A 25,735-nucleotide genomic window follows, 5' to 3' on the forward strand; every position below is an offset into this window, starting at 1 on the left:
TATTTGCAGACAAAAACTAAAATTTAGAATTACCATTTGTTTTCTGTTGGAATCTATGCTATGTCAGCTTAGTTATAAAAGACTCAGAGCAGATATATCATTCACCTCTAATTGTCTCCCTATCAAAATTACAGCAGTGGTCACAAAACATTCCACTTTCTATAAGTCCTCTTTTCAAGTGATCTTAGCTTTTATTTTACTGAAATAATTTAGATCTCCAAAATGAAGTTAACTTAGATTTCTGATCCCAATGCCAGCATCTCTCTATATATTCACCCATATTCTTCTCTCTTTTTTTAATCTCGAGATGAAATATTTCTGTCTTTCTTTCTTTTTTTTTCTTTCTAATGTTGATCATCAAGATAGAATGTCAAACAGAAAAAACGCCGTGAAATCAGAAGCCCTGCTTTGTAATGTTGCCATTCTAGTGTTTTGAACAAGTTACGTTTCTTTCTGAAACATTATATATTTAGTTTAATAAATGTCATTACTCTCATGTGATTTCCGTATTTAGTACTTTTACTTTATTGCTTGGTATAGAATTTGGGGAAAAATGTGCTATACTCTAACTTTTATTTGAAAGCTTTTTAAATGAAGAGTTTTTATAGCTATAGAAGTAATAAATTTAAGAATAACAGCCTTAAAGCATTTTTGTTTAATTGCGTTTATCTCTATTATGTCTTAGGAATCTCATTGATTTTGAGGACTATAAAAAGATCATTAAGTTATCTGGCTCAATTCAATATAGTAAACAATCCCATTTAAACCAATCTTTTAGACAGTGGAATATTAAATTGTAAAATTTATGCAACACACATTAATTGGACAATGAATATGCCAAAATACTGGCAAAGTTTTAACTCTGTGTTATTCCATAGAATTATTTTTGTATGCTATAAAGATATTCAACCCATAATTATTTGAAAATTATAAAATTGAGTATCTAGCATATACATTCCTTTCTTGTTGAACATATGATATTATTATGAAAATGACTCCATCGTAGTAATTTTTCACTAAATATCTATATTCATCATTCATGTTGACTTGATAACTCTGAATGGCATTCTTACAGTACCTTAATTCTTATGGAATTTACTTTTTCTCAACAGGAAGGGATACTCCATTCCCAAATAAAGAAGATTGATCATCAGAAAGCAACACACCATAATCGCAAGTATAATTAAATATATTGGTTACTAGGAACATTTAAATATACTAATTTAAATACTATTTAGGTGGTACTTTATTATTTTATGAATAATTATGATCATTGAATTGTGAACAGTTAGTAGTAAAGCCTTGAAGTAACTATCTCTTTCTCATGGTATGAAGTTACTTTAAAGTTAGAAGCAAATTCCTGAGTAATTCTCCCTAATGTTAGTCTTGGTTTATTTCTTGAAATATCCTCATATTTTCTTTTTTTTTTTTATTCTACTAAAACCATTGCCACTTTTTTTTTGTGTGTCATCATGCCTTCAACTCATTCTTAATATTCGTTTCTGTATTTATTTACTCACTCAGGTTCATCTCTGTGTGAACCACTTTATCCTCATATCCATAGAAGAATTTCACTTGTTATTACCTCTGGGTCTTCAAACTAAAAACTCCCCTCAGCCTACACTTTTTTATCCTCTTTCCAGGATATGTGACCATTACTGTCATTATTAGAAAATATTGATTTTTTGAAAATATTGATTTTTATTTATGCCCTAATATATTGTTAACATCTTCTCTCCTACAAAATCAGTATTTTACAACTTACAAACCAAAGAAGTTGAAATTCCTTAGCATAGCTAAGCACAGATTTAAAGACCCATCACAATTCCATGTCATCATAGCAAAATGGTTTCTCTCACTTTGCAATAAATATCTTTATAATTTCTATATACTTCTGTCTCTTTCTCACTATTTCAAAACATTTTTTCTTTTTTGTTTTAAAAATTCCATCCAAGTACATTTATATACTTTCGTACCAAATCATGACTTTTAAAGTTTTCTGTGTCAATGCAAGTTACTCTGAAACATAGCACCTATTGTCTATGACAATTATTTATTAGTGTCTCTCTGCTTCCTGAATTTTTAATATATTTTGCTTCATATGATAATACAATTATTGGCTTAAATAAAATCACCATTTGTTTAACAACCAAAGCCCCAAGATAGACTATTTTTTACAAGTGAGTTTATGTCTCATAGTTGTTTTTAACCCAAAAAGAGACTTAGAGACACATTGTCTTTTCTTTCTCTGTCTTCTTTGGTGTGCTGTTTTGTTTTTTACAAAGTTGTTTTGTTTTTGTTTTTACAATGCAATGATTTCTAATAAATTTGCAGAGTCGGGAAACTATCACCACAATCCAGTTTTAGAACATTTTCATCACAGCAAAAAGATCCTTTCTACCCATTTACAATTATTGCCTTTTCCCATCTCCAGCTCCAACAGCCAATAAGCTAGTTCCTGTCTTTCATATTAGTGGAGTCACAACTATGTGACCTTTGCATCTGACTCTCTGATACATCACCTCACATCTGCCAGATTGGCAATTATCAAAAAAAACAAAAAATAGCAAGTGTTAGAAAGGGTGTGGAGAAAAGGGAAACAGTGAACACTGTTTGCGGGAATGTAAACTGGTGCAGTTACTATGGAAAAATATAGAAGATCCCTACTAAAAAAAAAATTAAAATTAAAAAAAAAAAAAAAGATCCCTACTGCGGGGGCACCTGGGCAGCACAATCAATTGAGCATTCAACTCTTGGTCTCTGCTGAGATCATGATCTTATAGTCACAAGATTGAGCACCGTAGCAGGGACTATGCTCAATGCAGAGTCTACTTGGGATTCTTTTTCCTTCTCCCTCTGCCCCTGTTGCTAGCGCATGCTCTCTTTTTCTCAAATAAATAATAAAATCTTTATTAAAAATAAAAATAAATAGAAATTCAACTACCATAGAGAGAACCCAGCAATTCTAAGCTGGATATTTATCCAAAGAAAACAAAACACTAATTACAAGAGATATTTGCATGAGTGTGCTCATTGCAACATTATTTACAAGAGCCAAGGTGTAGAAGCAATTTAATTATCTATTGTTGAGTGAATGGATTAAAAAATATATGGTACACACACATACACACACACATGAATGTCACTCAGTTATCAAGACGAATGAAACTTTGCCATTTGCTACAATGTGGATGAACATAGTATTATGCTAAGTGAAATAAGTCAAACAAAGACAAATACCATATTATTTCACTTATATATGGAATCTAAAAAATAATACAAATGAATCAACAAAATAAAACAGCAACTGTTGGTTACCAGAGAGGAGAGAAGATAGGTGGCACATGAAATAGATGAAGGAGATAAGAGGTACAAACTTCTAGTTACAGAATAAATAAGTCAAGAGGATATAATATACAGCAGAGGGAATATAACCAATAATATTGTAACAACTTTGCATGGTGATGAATGGTAAATAGATTGTCATGGGTATTATTTCATAATATATATACAATCACTACGATAAAAACCTGAAACGACAGGATATTGTAGCTCACTTATATTTCTTGGGTTGTAATTGAGCATAATTATTATGACTCCATTTTCTCCCTTTTCTTAGTATGCTTTCTTTTCTTTTTTTTTTTCATCGTTGTTATACTACTGGTACTTTATAATAGAATATTCCCAATCTCTCCCTCCTTATTGTCAATTCATCCCATTTATCTATATACTGTAATCACCCAATACATCGTTCCGATTATTATTTTGAGCTGCTATCTACCAATTCATTATTATTAAGAATAATAAAAATAAAATATTTTGTTTACTTTTTTGTTTATCTGGAGAAAGTTGTATTTCTCCTTGACATTTGAAGGATATTTTACTTAAAACAATTCTTTTTTTTTATTTTTTTATTTTTTATTTTTTTTTACTTAAAACAATTCTATGTTGATTTTTTTCTTTCAACACTTCAGATATTCCTCTTTAATCTATTCATGTTTGCATGGTTTCTAATGAGGAATTCAATTAATTATTTGTTGTTGTTTATGGGGAAATTCCTTTTTCTCGGTTTTTTCAAGATTTTCTTTTTGTCTTTGGATAACTATAGCTTAGCTTGTGAACACCTCAATTCTCTGATGGAACTGAAAAAGTCAGTTTTTTAATTTGTTCAAATATTTTCTTGTGAGGATGGGACTGATAACTTCCAAATTTCACTTGTCAGAGCTTAAATCCTCTTTGCCTACATATTTGTTCTTTATAAAATTATTAGAAAATACTTAACACACATTATTATGGAGTAATAATTTTATCATAAATAACATTTATTTACTATGACTTTGTTTAGACTTTCATGTAAACATAGTCATTTAACATTCTCTAAACATTTATATAATATTTTACAAAACAGATTCCTCTGCATTCATAGGAAGATATAAAGAAAAATTACATTTTATGTTACAATATTCTGATGCCACATAGACTTCAGACATTTATACTACTGTTCATTAATTACACCAGGAAAGAGGATAATTTGACAATTGTGTTGATTCTTAAAAGATCACTTAAGTATGTGTAAATTTTCTATTTGTTCACTTCCAAGTGTTAGTGTTTTCATTTCTAAACACTTCAATATATGTTTGAGAGGTAGCAAAAAGCACCACTAAAAGCCCTTTCAATAATTACAGTAAATTTAAATTCTATGATAGAACTCTTTTAAGATCTTTATTTATTTATTCATGAGAGACACAGAAAGAGAGAGGCAGAGACATAGGGAGAGCGAGAAGCAGGCTCCGTGCAGGGAGCCTGATGTGGGACTCAATCTTGGAACTCCAGGATCAGGTTCTGAGCCGAAAGAAGACATGCTTAACCGCTGAGCCACCCAGGCATCCTGATAGAACTTTTTAATTAGCCCTATGGACCTAAATTTTATTTTTACAGATTACCAACATTGAAATATACAATACAGAATAAAGAAAAACTAAATCATCATCTGCATGATATAAAATATCTAGATTCTTATCTTAAATATCTTACTAATTATCTGCAAAACTTCCATGGCTCTATAATTTCATTTAGAAAATGAAAAAATTTCCAGAACCTCTGTAAATATGTTAAATTTTGAAATATAGATCAACATTTATAGTAATTCTACACTCAATAGGAAAAAACATGAACACTTCACTCTTAGTACAATCTATTCTGGAATATATCCTATGTGTAGGATATATTTTTCAAACATTTGAAGCAAACTGCATATGGTAAAAAACATATACCACAATATCTACAGTGGTTCTTAATAAAGAGAGAGGAAATACTTGTGACAGTTACATTATAAATTAAAGACGATCAAGATATACAGAAGTATATGATTTTTAGACTTAACTCCAACAGGTAAAATGTCAATACCAGTAGGCTTAAATAAGTTATGTATATTTAATATAAAATCTAAAGCAAACATTAAATGAAAGTTTTACAAATAGCACATTTATAAAGACTATAGATAAATCAAAATGACATCTTAAAAAAAGGTTCAAATAACTCATATGATGTTTGGAAAGGGAAAATAGAAAAAAATAAAACAACGGCAACAACAAACAGAACAAGCAGAAAACAAAAAATAAAATGTCAGACTTAAGCTATAACATTTAATAATTACGTTAAGTGTAAATGGATTATATTAAAATTATTAATGGATACAAAAATAAACAATGTACTATCAAATACAATCTATAAGTAATTTACATAAAATACAATGACATAAGAAGTTGAAAGGATAGAAAAAGATGTCCTGTACAAACATTAATTGAAAAAAATTAGGAGTGGCTATATTAATATCAGATTAGGTAGATTCAGAGCACATAAAATTACCATGAATAGAAAGGACATATGCAACAATAAAAAACTCAATCCCTCAAACACATAGCAATATTAAATGATGCATATACACAAAAAAACTGAGCTGCAAAGGTTATGAAAGGAGAAATAGATATCCATGAATACAATTGGAGACTTTAACATTCTCTCTCAACAAATAATATAAAAATTGGATATAACATCATCAAGGATATAGCAAAGACCAGAAACACTATCAACCAAAATGATTTATTGAATATTGCTCCCAACAACTGCAGAATACACACTCTTTTCAATTGGCTATGCAATACATATTAAGGAAGATCAAATACTGTGCCAAAAAAATCAACAAACTTAAAAGAGTTAAAATCAAAGTGCATTCTCAAACTACAAATTTAAAATAAAATCAAATAACAGATATAAGAGGGAAATCTCCAAACATTTGAAAACTAAAAATCTACTTCTAGGTATTAATGGACCAAAGAGGAAATCTCAAGGGAGATATATATATATATATATATATATATATATATATATATATATATAAATGCATTGAATTGAACGTAAATGAAAGACTATATATCAATATGTGTGGGATTCAGCTAAAACAGTGCTGAAAGGGAAATGTATAACCTTGACTGCTTATATCAGGGTAAACCTCAAATCAATAACCTAAGTTCCCATTTCCAACTAGTAAAAGAATAACAAAATAAATTCAAATCAAACCAATAAAAGGGGCAGCCCGGGGGGCTCGGCAGTTTAGCGCCTCCTTCAGCCCAGGGTCTGATCCTGGAGTCCCAGGATCGAGTCCCACCTCTGGCTTCCTGCCTGGAGCCTGCTACTCCCTCTGCCTGTGTCTCTGCCTCTCTCTCTCTCTCTCTCTCTCTCTCTCTCTCATGAATAAAGAAATAAAATCTTTAGAAAAAAAACAATAAAAGGAAATAATGAAGATAACAGAAGCTAATGTTATTGAAGCAGAAAAGTAATGGAGAAATTCAATAACCAAGCAAAAAGATTCGGGGCACCTGGGTGGCTTAGTCAGTTAAGCATCTGCCTTCAACTCAGGTTATGATCCCAGCATCCTGGGGAAGAGTCCTTCATCTGGCTGCCTGCTCAGTGGAGAGTCTGCTTTTGCCTCCCTCCTGCCCCTACCCTAGCTTGTATTTTCTCTTTCTCTCACTGTCTCTCCCTAAAATAAGTATTTTAAAAAAATTCTTTGTAGGGATCCCTGGGTGGCGCAGCGGTTTAGCGCCTGCCTTTGGCCCAGGGCGCGATCCTGGAGGCCCAGGATCGAATCCCACGTCGGGCTCCCGGTGCATGGAGCCTGCTTCTCCCTCTGCCTATGTCTCTGCCTCTCTCTCTCTCTCTCTCTGTGTGTGACTATCATAAATAAATAAAAATTTAAAAAAAATTATTTGTAAAGATTAATAAAATTTTCAAACCTCTAGCAAGATTAGCAATGCAAACAGAGAGAAAATACAAATTACTAGTATCAAGAATGAAACAGAATATCACCACAAACCTTGCTGATAACAAGAAGATAATGAGCAATATTACACACACTTTTACGCATATAAATTTGACTAATTATATAAGATGAACTGATTCTCTTAAAAGTAGAAACTGCTATGACTTACTCAATATGCATAAATAATGCAAATAACTACATATCAACTAAGGGAATTTAATTTATAATTATATACTTCCTGAAAAAGAGATCTCCAGCTGCAGATAGTTTCCCGGGAAAAGTCTGTGAAATGTTTCAAAAATAATTAACACTAATTCTGCACAATTTCTTCCAGAGAATATAAGAGTGAGTACACCCGAACTTATTCTATAAAACTAATGTCAACCTAATACCAAAATCATACAAAGACAAGACAGAAAAGCAACTATCCTGTATCCATACCTACAAATCTATAAGTCTCATATATATGGATGCCAAGATTCTCAACAAAACATTAACAAATAGAATTCATTAATACATAAAAAAAAGAATTATATATTATGGTCAAGTGGGGTTTATTCCAGTCTTTTTCAACAGCTGAAAAATCAGTCAATGTAACAGGCTAAGGAAGAAAAAACAAATGATTGTAACAATTAATGCAAAAAAAAATCAAATTCACTCATTGATCAGAAACACCCACTTGTGATTACATTTTTTTAAATAAATGTTATTTTATAAAAAGAGAGAGAGAGCAGGAGTAGGGGCAGAGGGATAGGGAAAGAAAGAATCTCAAGCTGACTTCCATTTGAGTATGGAGCATAATGTGGGCCTTATTTCACAAACCTGAGGTCATGACCTGAGCCAAAATTAAGTAAGTCGCTTAACTGACTGAGCCACCCAGGTGCCCTGGAAACACCCATTTATGGATTTTAAAACTTAATTAAAATAAGAAAAAGAGTAACAGAGGGATGTTTCCTCAACTTGATGGAGAATGTCAACAAAAGAAAAAAATATTTATTGTATATTTTTAAAATTTATTAAAAAAAATTTAAAAAAAATAAAATTTATTTACTTTAGAGAGAGACAGAGACAGAGAGAGAGTGGGGGTGAAGCAGAGGGAGAGAGAGAATCCTCAAGCTGACTCCCCACTGAGTATGGAGCCCAATGTGGGACTTGATCCTAGGACAAAGATCATGACCTGAGCCAAAATCAAAAGTTGGACATTTAACCAACTGAGCCCTATTGTATAGTTCTAGTATCAAGTTATTTTTCATTTGCGAAAGCTAATCCTCATGATATAATGTCATAATAGAGAGAAAAATATCGTTAAAGCCAGGAATTCTGCTTTCAAACTTGACATTTCCAATTATTTTGGAGGACAGATAGACACATAGATCAATGCAATAAAATAGAGAATGCAGAAATATACCTATTTAAGCATGGTTAACTCCTTTTTGACAAGAGGGTAAAACCAACTCAATGGAGGGTGTAGTCATTTCAACAAATCATGCTGGAGAAATGGGATATAAACACACACACACACACACACCAAAACCCAACAAACCTTAACCTAAACCTTACACAAAAATTAGCTCCAAATGATTTATAGATTTAACTATAAAATGTAAACCTATAACTTAAATAAAAAACGTTGGTATCCAGGGCCTAGTGAACATGACTGACGCTAAAAGTATCATCCATAAAATACAAAAACTCCTAAATTGGGTTTTTTCAAAGTTAAAACGTTTTGGTTTTATGCACAAAAGATCCTGTTAAGAGGATGAAAGACATCCTCTAGACTATGATAAAATTTTACAAACTGTATATCTGAAAAGAAATCGAATCTAAAATATATGAGGAATTCACAAAATTCAACCCATAAAAAACAAATAAACAAAAACAAGCAACCTAATTAGATTGTTGAAATGAGCATAAAGACAAGAAATAGGCAAAGACGTGAAAATACATTTCACCGAAGTGGATAAATGGATGGGAAAAATCAAATGTAGATGTTCAACATCACTTGCCATTAGAGAAATGAAAATTAAATCTCCATGATGAGAACATTTAAAATTAAAATTAATATCAATATCAAGTGCTCTTGATGATACAAAGCAAATTTGCTGGTAGAAGCACAAAAATTACAGCCATTCCGGAAAATGGTTTCTAGAAAACCAAGCATACACTACCATAGACATTTGCACCCACTCCTGTGTATTTATTCCAGAGAAATTAAAACTTATTTCAAAAACAACAACCCACAAAAACTGTACATAATTAGAACATTCCTGAAATGGAAAATTTCAGATATGGAAAAAAATGATCATATTTGTTAGGATTTAAACATGTTAAGGAATTGGAAGGTGGGCATAACTTTACACAGACAGCACTAGGGAGATATTTGCAGAGATGGAATATCTTATATTTTGATTGTGGTCATGATTACACAATTCTTTATAAATTAATATACAAATTATCAATATCAAATTCCCGTTTTTGGTAGTTTACTATAATTATATAAGATGGGGGAAACTGGGTGAAGTGGGCATGGGACCTTTAGGTGCTAAATTTTTTTCCTTTCTGTGTTAATTTTGCACTTTCCTGAAATATAATTATTTCAAAATGCAAAGTTTTTTTTTAAAGAGCTACTTATGATTTCCCTAAGTGACATTGACATTCATCCACTTCAACACAATCTGTGTTCTCTAGTGACCATGTACACTCCTTTTCAGTAAGATTTATGAAAAGCTTGTCATTAACCTATAAAATATCTACATTTGCTACAGAAACCTGAGTTTACCTAGTTATTCAAGAAATTCTCTAAAGAGAATGAGAAAAAGTAATTGGAGAGTTTGAATGTAGAGCTTTCATCTCCTTTTCCTTAACATACAAGGGAGGGCAATAGAATATAAGACATTAACTCTTTTCGATGTTTATGTCTTTGAAATTTAACTTTCAAAGAGACTTAGTCTCTCAAGTGAATTTCTTCCTAAGAATTCAATAATGGTAGGGGATTTATATCCAAATTTGGGACTTGTCTATATAGCTGTCGAATCACTGGGTGTTTGATCAGAGAAGCAGAAACAGTATGAGCAGTACAAGATAACTGATTTATTATGGTATTTAGAATTTACACAATTAAGGGAGGAAGAGAGGAAATATGCTCCGGAATGGAGAGCTGAATTATCCGGATAAAAGTCACTACTGAGCCCTTAGTATACCCTGGAGCACGCAGATAAGTAGGAGCTTTCAGAGAAAGCTGGGAAGCTAGAAATATGCACCTGCCAGAGTAGAATTATAGGAGACGTAAGTAATGGAGAAGATTATGGAAGGCTGCTGGCTCTGTGTCTGTTGTTAGGACTGGGATTGCTCATCACCAGAAAGAAGAGTCACATAAAAAGCACAGGAAAGAGGACCATCATGAACCTGAGAGCACTACTGCATATTTTTCTAACCATGGAATAGATCGAGAGCAGGCGCCAATCCACTGGCTCTATCAGCTTCTAATCACCAGGATGAATATGGATGATGTGTCACTTCTGCTCTCCAAATCTCATATATATATTTCTCTTTTGGCTAAATCTGACTAGGAATAATAGAAGAAAAGGAATTCTGGGAAACAAAATTCTATCTTAGCCAAAGTGACACAGTCCAAAACCACCACAGTTATTGTTTAAAATCAAGGTTTTCATGCTGACTTTGATCTCATAGCTGAACCATGGGTGCAACATGTTTGAAAACAGAAGTGGATATAATTTGAGAGAGAAACAAGAATTGAAAGCACATTTTGCATGTTTGAATAAAGTGTTCATGGAATCAATTTAATAAAGAAACTTTTTAATGTATTTTCCTGTCTTCTAGAGACAATCCATCTTGTCCTTAGAGAGTATACTAAATAATGGTTTGTATGAATATAACAACTTCACAAGTGTATGAAAAAGACTCTTCCAGTTTTCCAGTATATAATAGCAAATCCTCTACTTGATTACGGGGTTCATGTTTCATGCAGATAGATTAACAGAAAATGAGCTCTAGAATATTGGGAGAAAAGAAATTATTCTTGCCATCTCGTGGTTCAAGGTATATGAAGGAATATCTGCTAGCATAATTTCCCTGACCTCCAGTTCTTTCACTAACTCATTTCTAGGGAAGGAGGAATAAGTTACATGATTGGTGTATTTGGAACAAAGATTTGGACATATGCTCAACCACTCTGTCATAATTTTCTTAGGAAACAGTTGTCAACAAGAAACATGACTTTACTCTAAGGAGACCTGTTGTTTTACAGTGCCACCTGTAGCTGGACTCATCTATCTAATTCTGACATTTGGGAACGGAAAGACCTTGTCTTCTGGTAAGATTCTGTTAACCGGATACCGGCCTCCTTATTTCTATCCATTGTTTCAGAACGTGAGCAGGGAAAATTAGGGCTATTTCTTACCTGTTTTCATCAAACCTGTCAAATTTTCTTTTACCTAAAAGTAAAGTCCAACCTAAGTGATAAAACATTTTTCCTTGGGGAAGGTACCACTTCAGTGGTTCCTTCTCATGAGAGAATAGGTATCTTATTGGATTGAAGGCTATATGCTAGGCTGTTATAACAAGAATTTCCAAAAGAGAATGCTTTTAACATGACAGAAATTCTTTCACCCTGAATATGAGATGGGCAGATGATGAGGGCTGATATTCAAAGCATGTGGTTCCCAGGCTCCTTCCTTTCCATTCTTAGGCTTTGCCATAACATGTAATCAGAGATGTCTTACTTCTGCATTCCAGCCCACATTCAGGTGGAAGAGAAGGGTTCACTCTTTTCAATAATATAAGGACAAAATCCAAAGTGGGTCACAACTTTTACCTCAATGTCATTTCTTTAAACTTAATTATGTTACCACATTGCTAAAAGAGAGACTGTACCCAAGTAGTTATTTTCTCAGTTTAATTTATTTTTTTTAATTATATAAGAAGAGAAGAGTTGATTTGGGATAAGAATTAGCTATTCTTACCAAAATGCCTGGTCTGAATGTCTAGCTGCATCTGGTTTGATGTTAAAAGGCTGATATATATATATATAATAGTATACATTATCTATTATTATATTATATATTATTATATTATATATTATATATTTTATTTTATATTTTATTTTTTCTGCTCTGCCGTGTAAAGTATGGGGAAACTGGTCAAAGCTCACACCTTCTGATGGCTGGCCAAAGAACACATCTCTTTGCCAACTCTTGCTTTTCTGTGCCTGACAGGTGTGTGACTGTCTACAATGTTCAATATGCCTAAATTTCAGTATATTACCAGCTCCAGTCAGTTCACTAGTTGGTGCTAACATCAAATTTGGGAGGCGGTATTTTTGTTTATTTAAATTTCAACTTTGATCTTCAATCCAGTTACAAAAAATTGTAACTATGAGCACTAAAGTGCTCGACTTTTATGACCATTTCCTGAATTTGTTCAGAAGCTAAGGAAGAGATTAAATAATTAAATGTTATTCCAACTCCAACGTATATTAAATTTTTGATCCTGAAAACAGTACAGCAAGCTAGCTGAAGTGATATTGCTATTCTCAAGTAAATATGAGGAAATTAACATCAGAAGAACTCATATTTAAGGAGAGAATAGATTCAGAAGGGAAACACTCTGGGAAATGTTCGTACAGCTTTGGTTAATTGGTTATTTGCTCAAATAGTGCAGAAATAGGTAACAAACATTTTTAAAGCATTCATTTTTATGAGGATAAATAAAACTTATTAATGATGAAGTAAGGAAAAAAAAGCATGGCTTTGGAATAAGACACCATTGGCTTTGACTCAGATCATCCACTTCTTTGTTATATGAACGTATTCATATAACTATAATTGCATAATTAACTATATACCAGTAAGTTACTTAAACTCTTAGAACTTCAAGGCGCCTGGGTGGCTTAGTCAGTTAAGCATCTGCCTTCAGCTCAGGTCGCGATCCCGGAGTCCTGGGATGGAGTCCTATGTCTAGCTCCCTGCTCAGCCAGGAGCCTGCTTCCCCTCAGCCCCTCCCTCTGCTTATTCTCTCTCTCTCTCTCTCTCTCTCTCTCAAATAAATACAATCTTTAAAAAATAAATAAATAAAATAAACTCTCAAAACTTCCTTTTCCTATTCTAAATGAGTGTGATGACATTCCTTCATAAGATTATTGGAAAAATTAAGTAAAAGGTAATATGAAAACACTTACACCAGTATTTAACATACCATAACACTTAATATAATTTAATTTTATCTCAATCACAGAAACCCATAAGTAAGAATCTGTTTGCTTTATTCCATAATGCAAAGCCCTGGGATTTAAATTTTAAAATTATATGTCATATCAATTTTTTTCTAGTTACTGCCCAATAATAGAAATTCAATAAATATTTGTTTTATGAAGTAGTTGAGGATCTTAAAGATTAAAAAATATAGACTTGATAATATAAGTAATGTGAAAGCATTATTACATTAATATGAAAGAAATTCTAAATATACATGGTTTGAGGTAAATATAAAAAAAGCTCAACAAAATCTCTGTAAAATTCCTTTTGAAGTCATTGTTAAAAACAGATATTGGTTATCTGATCAGTTTAATCATTCTTATATTCTCATATTCAAATTGACAAAGATAATGTTACTATTTGGGTGAGTTAAATTTAAATAATAAGACTTTGATGATCTCTGAGATTCCCTCAAGGGTTAAAACAATCCCTATCTTCTTAGAAGTTGCTGCAAGGATTTTTAAGAAAAGTGGTTTTTTTCCCCCTTTTTTTTCTCAAACGAGAGCAATCAAAAAAACATTCAATTCTGTGCACAAAATCATTCCCATTTGATGCTGAAAGAAATGATCCCATTAAGATGATTATCACTTACAAAAAGATTTCATTTTACAGTCTATGATAGATTTCCTATTGACTTGCTACTCTTCAATTCCATCCTAGTCTAACTTCTAAGATTCTGTAGTCCCTGCATTTCCTTCTAACTAAACCCAAATATTCAGTATTATTTTTTGCTCAATAGGATGTTATAACAAACATGTATTTCATGTTGTGCAAGAAATGGTTTCTTAAAAAGAAAAAAAAGAGGTCTATAGGGAAATGTAAGGAAGAGGACTAAATCCACAGAATATGGATTTCTGATAGAAAAGAATGCTTTAATTCTTTTTTAGTATTTGTTAAAGGAAAATTAATCTTCAGGAGAATGGACAGGAGAAAAAAGATTGTAATACGACCACCAGTGACATGAGGAGATGAGGCTGAGGACAGAGATGGGGACAGTTAAAAGGAAGGAGACCAAGAAAAAAAAAAAAAAAAAAAAGGTAATAAGCCTGACTAAATAAGAAAGTTTTCTTGATAGAAAGGGACCTAACGGGGATCCCTGGGTGGCTCAGCGGTTTAGCGCTTGCCTTTGGCCTAGGGCATGATCCTGAAGTCCTGGGATCAAGTCCCACATTGGGCTCCCTGCATGGAGCCTGCTTCTCCCTCTGCCACTCATGCTCGCTCTCTAAAATAAATAAATAAAACTATTTTTAAAAAATTGTTAAAATCGTCCCACCTTGAAAAGTTATATAACCATTATTCTTACTGGCACCAGAAATAACTGCACTTTGATCAGAAAGGAGTATTCTCTCCCTGCCATTGATAATTTGATGCAGATTATCACCTACACATCAACTATACATTTTTGATACCTGCTAAATGCCAGGCATTGTGTCAGGCACTTTGAACTATAAAGATGAAGAGAATACCTCTCATTCTGAAGACATTGACAGTTAATGTCAAAGCTGACAAACACATTTGAAATAAAATATAATAATTAAGAAAATAGCATTGAATTCTACTGAGGGAATGCAAGGCAGATATCAGAGTGGACTTGCCCTTGATCTAAGACTTGAAGAATAAATATGCATTAACTCTGGTAAAGAGTTTTCTTCCATAATATGAAATTTTGCAAAAGGCTCACTAAACTATTGACTATAAACTAAGAAATAAATCACACAACTTTTTATTGAGTATTGGAGTTTCTTTTAAATAACTTGGGAATACTAATTTTGAAGCTCGTAATAGGATGTAGAATATTACAAAAATGTCATTTCAATTGGGTGTATCTATGGCACATTTGTATTGTATTTCCTCTGCTGTGAGCCAAGTATATCTGAGAATGTACTATTAGCTTTTCCGGGGAAAACGTTTCAGAGTCCATTTTCTGTGACTGAATTTGGCCCATCCACATGATTGGAGTAGGATAGACTGTGGCAGAGTCTTGCATTGACCCTACTATTTATCCTGAATAAATACTAGGTGCTAGAAGAACAATCTAAAGGGTCAAATGAAGAGTACATAATGTAACACATTAGTTCAGTTGGAGGATACACCTATACTATACTATCCTATATGATAAATGCGACAATTACTTTATATAAATATAGTATAAACATTATCTATTAAAACTTGAGTTTCAGTTTTTTCTTGATATTAAATTTTCAGGAAACCTAAAGAACATACCATTAAATCCATGGCCACAATACATAAACACACATACACACACATGCACATATAGGCATGCACATGCCATTGAAATATGAAGAACTGCAAGTTGGCAATACACAGTTGTCTCTTCATTTCATTAAAAAAAATAATAGTACCATAAATTTAATTTGAACTGTCCAAGATATGAACTGAAATTTATCTCCCTAGGCTCACATAAATTCACTATGACTCAGCACTATTTTTATACTTTCATGAATAAATAAAAGCTTTTGAGATTTAAGTGAAATATTTTGTTTTGAGAATTCAAATGTATGTGTGTGTGTTTCAAACAAGATACCATTTCAAAGGTAGAAATAAAAAACTACATACCATATGATTCTATTTGTATAAAATGTACCAAAATAGCATTCTCTTTGGAGACAGAAAGTAAATTAGTAGTTATCTCAGGCTGGAGCTGGGAAGGGGAATTAACAGCACATGGGCATGAGAAATTACTTCAGTGTGATGAAAATATTATAAAACTTTATTATGGAGTGTTGCACAACTCAGTGAATTCGCTAAACACTGTTGAATTATATGCTTAACGGGTAAATTTCATGATAGGGATGATTTTTATGATAAATTATATTTCAATGTATTATTTTAAAAAGAAAAAGAAAAAAAAAAGAATATGTTCCAAATAAACATATTGGCTGAGAAATAAATCTCCTTTGGAAAAGAAATCAGGGGATCCCTGGGTGGCGCAGCGGTTTGGCGCCTGCCTTTGGCCCAGGGCCTGATCCTGGAGACCCGGGATCGAATCCCACGTCGGGCTCCCAGTGCATGGAGCCTGCTTCTCCCTCTGCCTATATGTCTCTGCCTCTCTCTCTCTCTCTCTCTCTCTCTCTGTGTGACTATCATAAATAAATAAAAATTTTTAAAAAAAGGAAAAGAAATCAGTATTTTAACAAATTAATGTCTATTTTATCTTAGGAATAGTTTCTTAAAGTTTTAGAGTGAACTATTTTCCCAAGTGATATTTCAATAAAATGACTCAGATCACTTCACAGTTTAACACTATTATAATTACAACATTTCACTTATGTTTTCATCCCCATGCTTTTACCCATATTTCATAATCATAAATCTTGCTAATTAGTTTAACAACTACAAAACATCCCATCAATTGGACGCATCACAGTTAATTAACACTTCATTGATAAGCATTTTGCTATTTCTCCAATAAATAAACCATTCAATTAGGACATTGTTGCATATATTCATTTGGATATTATGACTATTTCTTTAATATATTTCTCATAGGTTAGAATATTCACTACGTTCATATTCTTTGTCTCAGAATTTTTTGATCTGCCTATATATGGATCAAAGTACTTGATGTGGATATCCTTTGCTGTTGAATATGTTAAATTGTTTTCCACTTTGCCTCTCTCTTAAACTTAGAGGTTCTTGGGAGCTCTGGTGCACAAGATTAGGGCTTGTCACCTGTGGCTTCCAATTAGCATAGCAAGTGAGAGCATTGTTATTAGGTTAGAGTATCTGAATCCTAAAGTGAGGAAGCGTTCTGTGGAGTAGACATAGCTAAACCGGAATTACTTGTTCTTGCAAAACCATATACTCAATGTCATTTCATAAACCTCATCTTTTGTTTTGATTTTTACTTTTCAGTTTGGAAGTCCCGCAATTACCTTTAGCTAGAATGGAAACTTTAGGGTGTACCACTTCAGTGGGAAAGGAGAGAGGGAGGTCTCATTTTTGCAATTGTTTTATTGGCAGACTTTCCAATCCCCCTTTCCTTTTGGCCATACTCTTATCTTCCATGACTTCTGCATAGCTGACTCACAATCTGGAACTTCCCTCAGTGTTCTAAGAGAAAAGCAAGCTGCATGTAAGTGCCAGGCTCCTTTTATTCACCAATCTAGTTTAGCAATAAATTATATACAAATGTGCATCATAGTGAACTTAGAAATCATACAATAGTCTGTGGTGTAAGTGTTTCTTGATTTAATGGTAGGTATTTACATTCTCAACCTTGACTACAAAATAAAATCACTCAGGAATCTTTTAAAAATTACAATACCCAATCTCTTGTAAAGATCAGTTAAATTGTTTCTGAAGGCAAATTCAAGAATCATTCTATTTTTAAAGATCTTCAAGTGTCCCTACAGCCAAGAATGGAAATTTGAATATATCCATTTTTATCAAAAATAATAATGCAGTTATTATCCTAGTTATATTATTTTTGAAAGCAATTTAAGATTATTTTTCATAATCGATACCTGGGTATGAAATTGCTGGACTAAGTGGCATGCCCTATCTAAATGTCTGTATGAATTGCTAAATTGCCCATTGAAAGTTTGTCAATTAAACAATATGTGACAATGCCCCATATTTCTTTGTATAATGATCAGTACTAGGTATTATGAGTAAATTTAGAGATTAGATTTGTTTTGAAATGCACCATTGAAACCTTATTATTATTATAATTCATCAATGCAAAAATCAAAATCATACAAAATCCAAATTTGAGAATTTACTATTCCTTTTTATCTATTTTTCATGGTTAAGCCAAGAGAAGTATAATTTGTTCATATATGACTATGTTTTGATTATTTTCTAGCAGTGTGACATCAAAATCTCTACATATTCACTATTTTTATTTTTTATTTTTATTTCTCATATTCACTATTTCTAAATGATAATGACAGCTTCTCATGAACTTAGGGAATCAGATTAAATATCATTTGTGATATAGAAAGCTTCACATAAGTCACATATGTGAAAATGAGAATTTTGAAATCTGAAACTTTACATTCACTTAGTACTGTAAAAAAACCAGTAACCTCTGCTTTTTGGTTACATGTAAGTTAAAGCAAAATTGCTTGAAGCATAAGAAATTGACAAAACATTAATAAAGCTTTCAGCATTCACACCTTGTCTTTGCTGAACTGAAAGCCAGACTCATTCAGGCATGTATTAGGGTCATTAGGAAAATGACTTCTATTTGTTGTTAGAAATATTACTTTTTATCTGTACATGAATTGCCTTTGAATTTGTAAGAGCCATGTATTGATTGTACATCCTGTTATATAATGGGATGTCTTGTGGGAGTTTTGGTTACTTTTCCATTTTAGGCACATGAGTGTATATTTTTCCATTGCCCCAACTACATACTTATTTATCTCTGGTAGAAGGACAAAAATGTTTGACATATTCTGATCCACATAGTCATCAGTAAAAATAATTTACCAAGTTTGTGGCTGATTGTATTAACAGTAGAGTAATGACTCCTTAGACTTTTGGAAAATATGCATATAAGAAAATTATTTCATGATGAATCCCCCACAGTTACAATCTAGTTTTCAGTGTGAAACTCTAGTGAAAGGTGCTCAATTTTATTTGAGAGGCTAGAGGTCTGAATCGTTGTCAACTAGAAAAAAGGTGAACTGGAATTGGAGAGGACCTGGAAGAGACTAAACCTCAACTTCGAATTAAATAATCCGTGAAATTGGGTTGAGTTGACTGGAGTGTTAAGCCAACAGCACTATAAATTCCAGAAACAGATCTATACCTACATGGACACTAGGGTTATGATAAAAGCTTTACTGAAGAGATGAGAAAATAATGATGTTTAAATAAGTGTGTGTGGAAAATAGGATATGTTTATGGAAAAATTAAAAATGACCCAAGGTCATACCATATGGAAAAGTACAATTCAGATGAAATGTAGATTTAAATTTAGGCAAAATAATAAATATTCTAGAAGAAAACATAGAGAACATCTTCAAACTTCATGATGTGAAAATGCAGAATAAAATATTGTTTTAAAAAATATTGCTTGGGGCAGCCCCGGGTGGCTCAGCGGTTTAGCACCACCTTTAGCTCAGGGCGTGATCCTGGAGACCTGGGATCGAGTCCCACGTCAGGCTCCTTGCATGGGGCCTGCTTCTCTTTCTGCCTCTCTCTCTCTCTATGTGTCACATTAATAAATAAAATCTTTAAAAAAAATATTGATTGGATACGTTAAAATTGCAAACACCTGCTTATCAAAAGATACAAAAAATGAGTGAAAAAGAAAACCAGTGGAGAAAACTGCAACATATATGAGTGATTATGCGCACACACACATTATAAATATAAATAATATAATGTATATGTTTGCTTCCTACCAAAAAATTATGCTAATACATATGTAAACTATCTCCCACAAAGAAACAGAAATAATTTAAAAGTTGGCAAGAGGGATGCCTGGGTGACTAACCATTTGGGTGTCTGCCTTTGGCTCAGGGAGTGATCCTGGGGTCAGGAATCGTGTCTCACATAGGGCTCCTTGCAGAGAGCCTGCTTCTCCCTTTGCCTATGTCTCTGCCTCTCTTTCTCTATGTGTCTCATGAATAAATAAATAAAATCTTTAAAAAAAATTGACAAGATATTTAGCTGGTATTTTGCACACAAATGTTTTTCAATGGCTTACAAACATAGGAAAAACTATTTGATCTCTTTGAAATCCAGAGGAAGAACAGTAAAGCATAGTGAGTTATCAGTTATCATTATATACACACTATGATGGTAAAGGAAAAAGACAGCTCAGGCCAAGCTTTATAATATACAATGGTGGGTAGTCAGCTGAATGCCTGAGGAGGATGCTCTGCTAATCTCTGGAGCTCTTTCTCTGTGTTGCTCTCTCCCAGGATTCTGTTCATCCTACAAGCTCTAGCAGCATCCTTGGTTTTCTAGCACTTTCAGCTTAATCTGCTCAACACAGGGAGTCTCTTGGGCTCTGCTGGGGTCTCCTAGCCTGGCTAGGAGCCCTGGAGCTTCTCTCAAGATGGTAAACTTGTAGAAACGTAGGGCTCATCTTATTTATTTCCCATCTCTAAGAGATCACATTGTATTATTCTCTGCCCTCTAGTATCTCAAAATTTCTGTTTCATTTTGTCCCCATTTTTTGGTTGTTTATGAGTAAATCTGGTTTATGGTGCTCCGTCGTAGCTAGAAGCAAGAGCAGTATCACTGCTTTTTAAGTGATTTTTCTCAGCATAGTTAAAAGCAGAGTTCTGCTACTGCAAACTAGTGAAAATACTAGTTGTATCATTTTATTTATCATGTCATATATTGCTTTCTGAAATCTGCTTTTAGTTTAAATAATAAAATACAATTAAACTGGTCATCATATTCTTCTTTATTAGTGTCTGGATTATGAAGACAAATATTTACCAAAGAAATTCTTATGTTCCCATCTGAATTATCACAATCCTCCGAAGTATATCATGTTCACCTCTCAGAAGGGTGATAAAGGTTCATATTGCTCCCTGAAACTTTCACTAGCTACCGTATCTCATGTGTTGCAAAAGATGCTAAAGGATCCTTTTAGTCATTGATTCAATGTGGCTCTCTATGTGGAAATTTTACATTCCATGTTTTTATAATGGAAATATATTAGATAAAGAAGCTTGGACTTGTTTCATTGAACTGGAAGTTGAGGCATTTTTCTTACCATTGTCTTATTGAACACTCATAATTGCTGCTTTGCTTTGTGTCAGATGCACATGTTATTTATTCCTCTTGCCTGTCACTGAGTGATAACCACTCATGGTTGAGGCGAGTAGTCCTACCACATTAATGCCTCATTCTCTCATTTAAGAAGATATTCAACACAGCAGAGTCCAAGCGTGCCCAAGTGTGTGGAGGTTAAATCTGCTTAAAACGAAAAAGCATAAAATGTGTGGATTTTGTTGGTATATTGAATTAAATGAACCAAAGCAAAAATAGATATTTAAGAAAATCAGGACAAATTAAAGATACAGGTTATTAGAAAACACTAGTATTTATGCTTTAGGTTTCCTTTTTTAATATAATAATGATATAACTATTTTGAATCTTTATCACTTAGAGATACTTACAAAATGACATATGAGCCATATTGTATGATAAATATAATGGCCTTAAAATACTCAAAAAAGAGTTAGGTGTTTGCATTTGAATAGAGACAGTGACAAGAGCTAAAAGATATAGTAGAATAAAAATTTTGACAAAAGGTATGAAAATTCAAATGAGTTATTAAAAAGGAAATACATGACAATCTGAACAAAAGAGATTACTACAAAAGTAAATAAAAGAGAATCATATGTATTTAAAATAGTGGTTAAGGTAATTCATAAATAATATGTATTTTTATGAATAGATATTAAATGTATATTAAAATCACATCATCAATAATAAGCAATTTTCATTAGTCAGCTTGTATGGTTGAATAACTATTACCATTATGTTTCTGAATATAGGCTTACCCCCCAGTAGTTGCGATTTCTGATGACAGGGTATAAGTAAAATGTCAATAACATTCACTTTTTGAGACATAGGTGAAATAGGAGAAGAAAATCTATTTAGAATTTTACTTTTTTGCAATGTCTTCAGGATGATTTCTTCACAAACATGCCCAAGGTAGAATCATTTAAAGTTGTTTCTGTTCAGGAGATATACTAAATCGAGAGCAGACAAACGAGTCTGTGGGCCAAATCTGGACTGCCACTCATGCCTGTAAATAAAATCTTATTGACCATTACGGTAACCGTAGCAGCTACATGTCATCTGCGGCTTCTTCTTTCCTTCAATGGCAGAAGGAAGTGGTGATTTTAAATTATATATATTATATATTGTATCTTATAAATATAAAACATATGGGACACATGTATTATAAATATTGCTAATTTTCAAGAAATGGAAAAAATAGAAAATCATATTTAATAGAAAGGAATGTCAAAGTAAGACCAAGGTATATTAAAAACATGAAGACTTTCATATGTTTTATCTCTAGAAAGCTATACCATATAGGCTGTTTTAACATAAAAAGAAATGTCTTTGCTACACATAAAATTAGTGAGATTATGTTTTTACTTAAAATAGTTGTGTTCTTTTGCATGATTTAAAAATCCATGTAGTGTATAAAGGTTAAACTAAACAAGTTACACTGGTTTAAATTGTACCATATTAATGCTTTGAGGTCTTTTTTTTTTTTTTTTTTTTAAGATTTCACTGCTTGAGGACATGTGTGAGCCTAGGGAAAGCACTTAATTTGTTCATGCAGAGAATTCATTTTAGGTTTTCTGATCTTTCAGGGAGAATTTGATTCATTCTTTAATACCAAAAGATAGTGATCTTTTCTAAATAGCATCATAACATGAGGACTTTTCTGTCCTTCTACATTATAAACAGAATACTAATTTCCGTAAGCTCTACAGGGAGTAAAATTTACTTTATGAAAAAGAGTAAAACACAGTTTTTTTTTTTTTTTTTTTTTTTAGAAATCATGCTCTAGGGGTAGGATAAACAAGTCAGATATTTCATGGAAGGCATCAATACAAATAGCTGTTCACAAGAATTAAGACAGCAAAATGTTTTAACTGTAAAACAAGTGAGATTAGATAACAATATTCATTTAAATGTGTGAGTGACTCATCTTGTCTGCGCAACCCAGCCTCTGCTCTAGGTCATGCACAAAACAAGACAGAAGTTTTCCAAAAGCAAATCTCAGTGTGCCTGTAGTAAAGAAGTTGTCAGAAGGACTTTTCTTTAAGCTCCTAGCCTATGGAGTTTCCTTTTATAGATCATCAATAAACACCATCATAGAAATAATAAAGGTCATCACTTCCACATTACAGAAACTTATCTTGTCATGCCATGTTTTTCATGGAGGTGCTTCTTGGTCTCATTGGCATGACTATTAAGTATTAATTAAGTTTTTGAAGATTGAATCATTAAGATTTAGAGTATTTTTAGTTCACTTAAGCCATGTGAATAGTCATCCCAATTTCATTTATATTTATCTTGGTTTCTGTCTCAAGTCAGCCTGACTGACTCGTTTATCTGAGTCTACTAGCAGAACCCATAATGGCATTATTTTAACTCCTATCTACTCTTTCTATTCTGTTCTCTGTAGAGACAAAAGATGACCCGCTTTTCTCCTATACATAACTTGAATTATTTAATTATTTGATTTTTATACACTTAAACAATTAAAAGCACTGCAATTCTACTACTACTACTACTACTACTACTACTACTACTACTATCACTACTACTGCAAATACTATAGGTAATTAGAAGCCATTGCCTTATTAATATTTCTGAAAGATGTTTTGCTGCTTTTGCCCTTCTTATAAAAAATTAGACAAGTTTCTCATTTCTTAAGAAATTATATATGAATAAGCTCTCACCCCCCCTTCAGGAGCGGTAGTGAGATCAGATCCATCTAAGATGGGGACTGTGGAACCGGAAACCACCCCTACTCCTAATCCCCCGCCTACAGAAGAAGAGAAAACAGAGTCTAATCAGGAGGTTGCTAACCCAGAACACTATATTAAACATCCTTTACAGAACAGATGGGTACTCTGGTTTTTTAAAAATGATAAAAGCAAAACTTGGCAAGCAAACCTTCGGCTGATCTCTAAGTTTGATACTGTTGAAGACTTTTGGGCTCTGTACAACCACATCCAGTTGTCTAGTAATTTAATGCCTGGCTGTGACTACTCACTTTTTAAGGATGGTATTGAGCCTATGTGGGAAGATGAGAAAAACAAACAAGGAGGACGATGGCTAATTACATTGAACAAGCAGCAGAGACCTAGTGACCTGGATCGCTTTTGGCTAGAGACACTGCTGTGCCTTATTGGAGAATCTTTTGATGACTACAGTGATGATGTATGTGGAGCTGTTGTTAATATTAGAGCTAAAGGTGATAAGATAGCAATATGGACTACTGAATGTGAAAACAGAGAGGCTGTTACACATATAGGGAGGGTATACAAGGAAAGGTTAGGACTTCCTCCAAAGATAGTGATTGGTTATCAGTCCCATGCAGACACAGCTACAAAGAGCTGCTCCACTACTAAAAATAGGTTTGTTGTTTAAGAAGACACCTTCTGAGTATTCTCATAGGAAACTGCATCAAGCAATCGAGATTTGGGAGCTGAACCAAAGCCTCTTCAAAAGCAGAGTGGACTGCATTTAAATTTGATTTCCATCTAAATGTTGCTAAGATATAAGAGAAGTCTCATTCACCTTTATCTTGTACTTCTGTGTTCATATATATTTTTTTTGTATTTTGGCTAGAGTGTCCACTATCCCAATCAAAGAATTAACAGTACACATCATCCCCAGAATCCATAAATGTGTTCCTGGCCCACTCTGTAATAGCTTAGTAGAATTACCATATAAACACATTTTGCCCATCCACAATATTCAAAAAAGAACTTCCATTTCTATACCTTACAGGAAAAAAATTCTGTTTATGTTCCATTGTATGCAGGAGCATATTTTGCTGGTTTGAAAGAGTATGATGCATACATTTTTCTAGCAATTTTCTTTGTTTCTTTTTACAGCATTGTCTTTGCTGTACTCTTGCTGATGGCTGCTAGATTTTAATTTATTTGTTTCCCTACTTGATAACATTAGTGATTCTGATTTCAGTTTTTCATTTGTTTTGCTTTTGTTTTTTTCCTCATGTAACATTGGTGAAGGATCCAGGAATATGACACAAAGGTGGAATAAACATTAATTTTGTGCATTCTTTGGTAATTTTTTTTTTGTTTTTTTTTTTGTAACTGCAAAGCTTTGGTACAAATTTATGCATTTCATTCAAATCAGTGACCTATGTTTGTGTGATTTCCTAAACATAATTGTGGATTATAAAAAATGTAACATCATAATTACATTCCTAATTAGAATTAGTATGTCTGTTTTTGTATCTTTATGCTGTATTTTAACACTTTGTATTACTTAGGTTATTTTGCTTTGGTTAAAAAAAATGGCTCAAGTAGAAAAGCGGTCCCATTCATATTAAGACAGTGTACAAAACTGTAAATAAAATGTGTACAGTGAATTGTCTTTAAAAAAAAAAGAAATTATATATGAATAAAAAGGTAATATGTAGATT

The 25,735-nt window shown here is 32.7% G+C and overlaps 1 protein-coding gene across 1 annotated transcript; it reads left to right on the top strand.

The window, feature by feature from the left end:
• The first annotated feature begins 24,057 nt into the window (after positions 1-24,057).
• Positions 24,058-25,388, top strand: LOC129515329 (eukaryotic translation initiation factor 4E-like). Its single transcript, XM_055334182.1, has one exon. The coding sequence runs from the start codon at positions 24,058-24,060 to the stop codon at positions 24,709-24,711; it is 654 nt and encodes a 217-aa protein (XP_055190157.1). The 3' UTR covers positions 24,712-25,388.
• Positions 25,389-25,735: the final 347 nt, after the last annotated feature.

The sequence above is a fragment of the Nyctereutes procyonoides genome, unplaced genomic scaffold (genome assembly GCF_905146905.1).
Source record: "Nyctereutes procyonoides isolate TBG_1078 unplaced genomic scaffold, NYPRO_anot_genome, whole genome shotgun sequence".
Lineage (NCBI taxonomy): Eukaryota > Metazoa > Chordata > Mammalia > Carnivora > Canidae > Nyctereutes > Nyctereutes procyonoides.

Bases quoted from the DNA above. Each gene is read 5' to 3' on its own strand.
- LOC129515329 (XM_055334182.1), top strand. From the start codon at position 24,058: ATGGGGACTGTGGAACCGGAAACCACCCCTACTCCTAATCCCCCGCCT.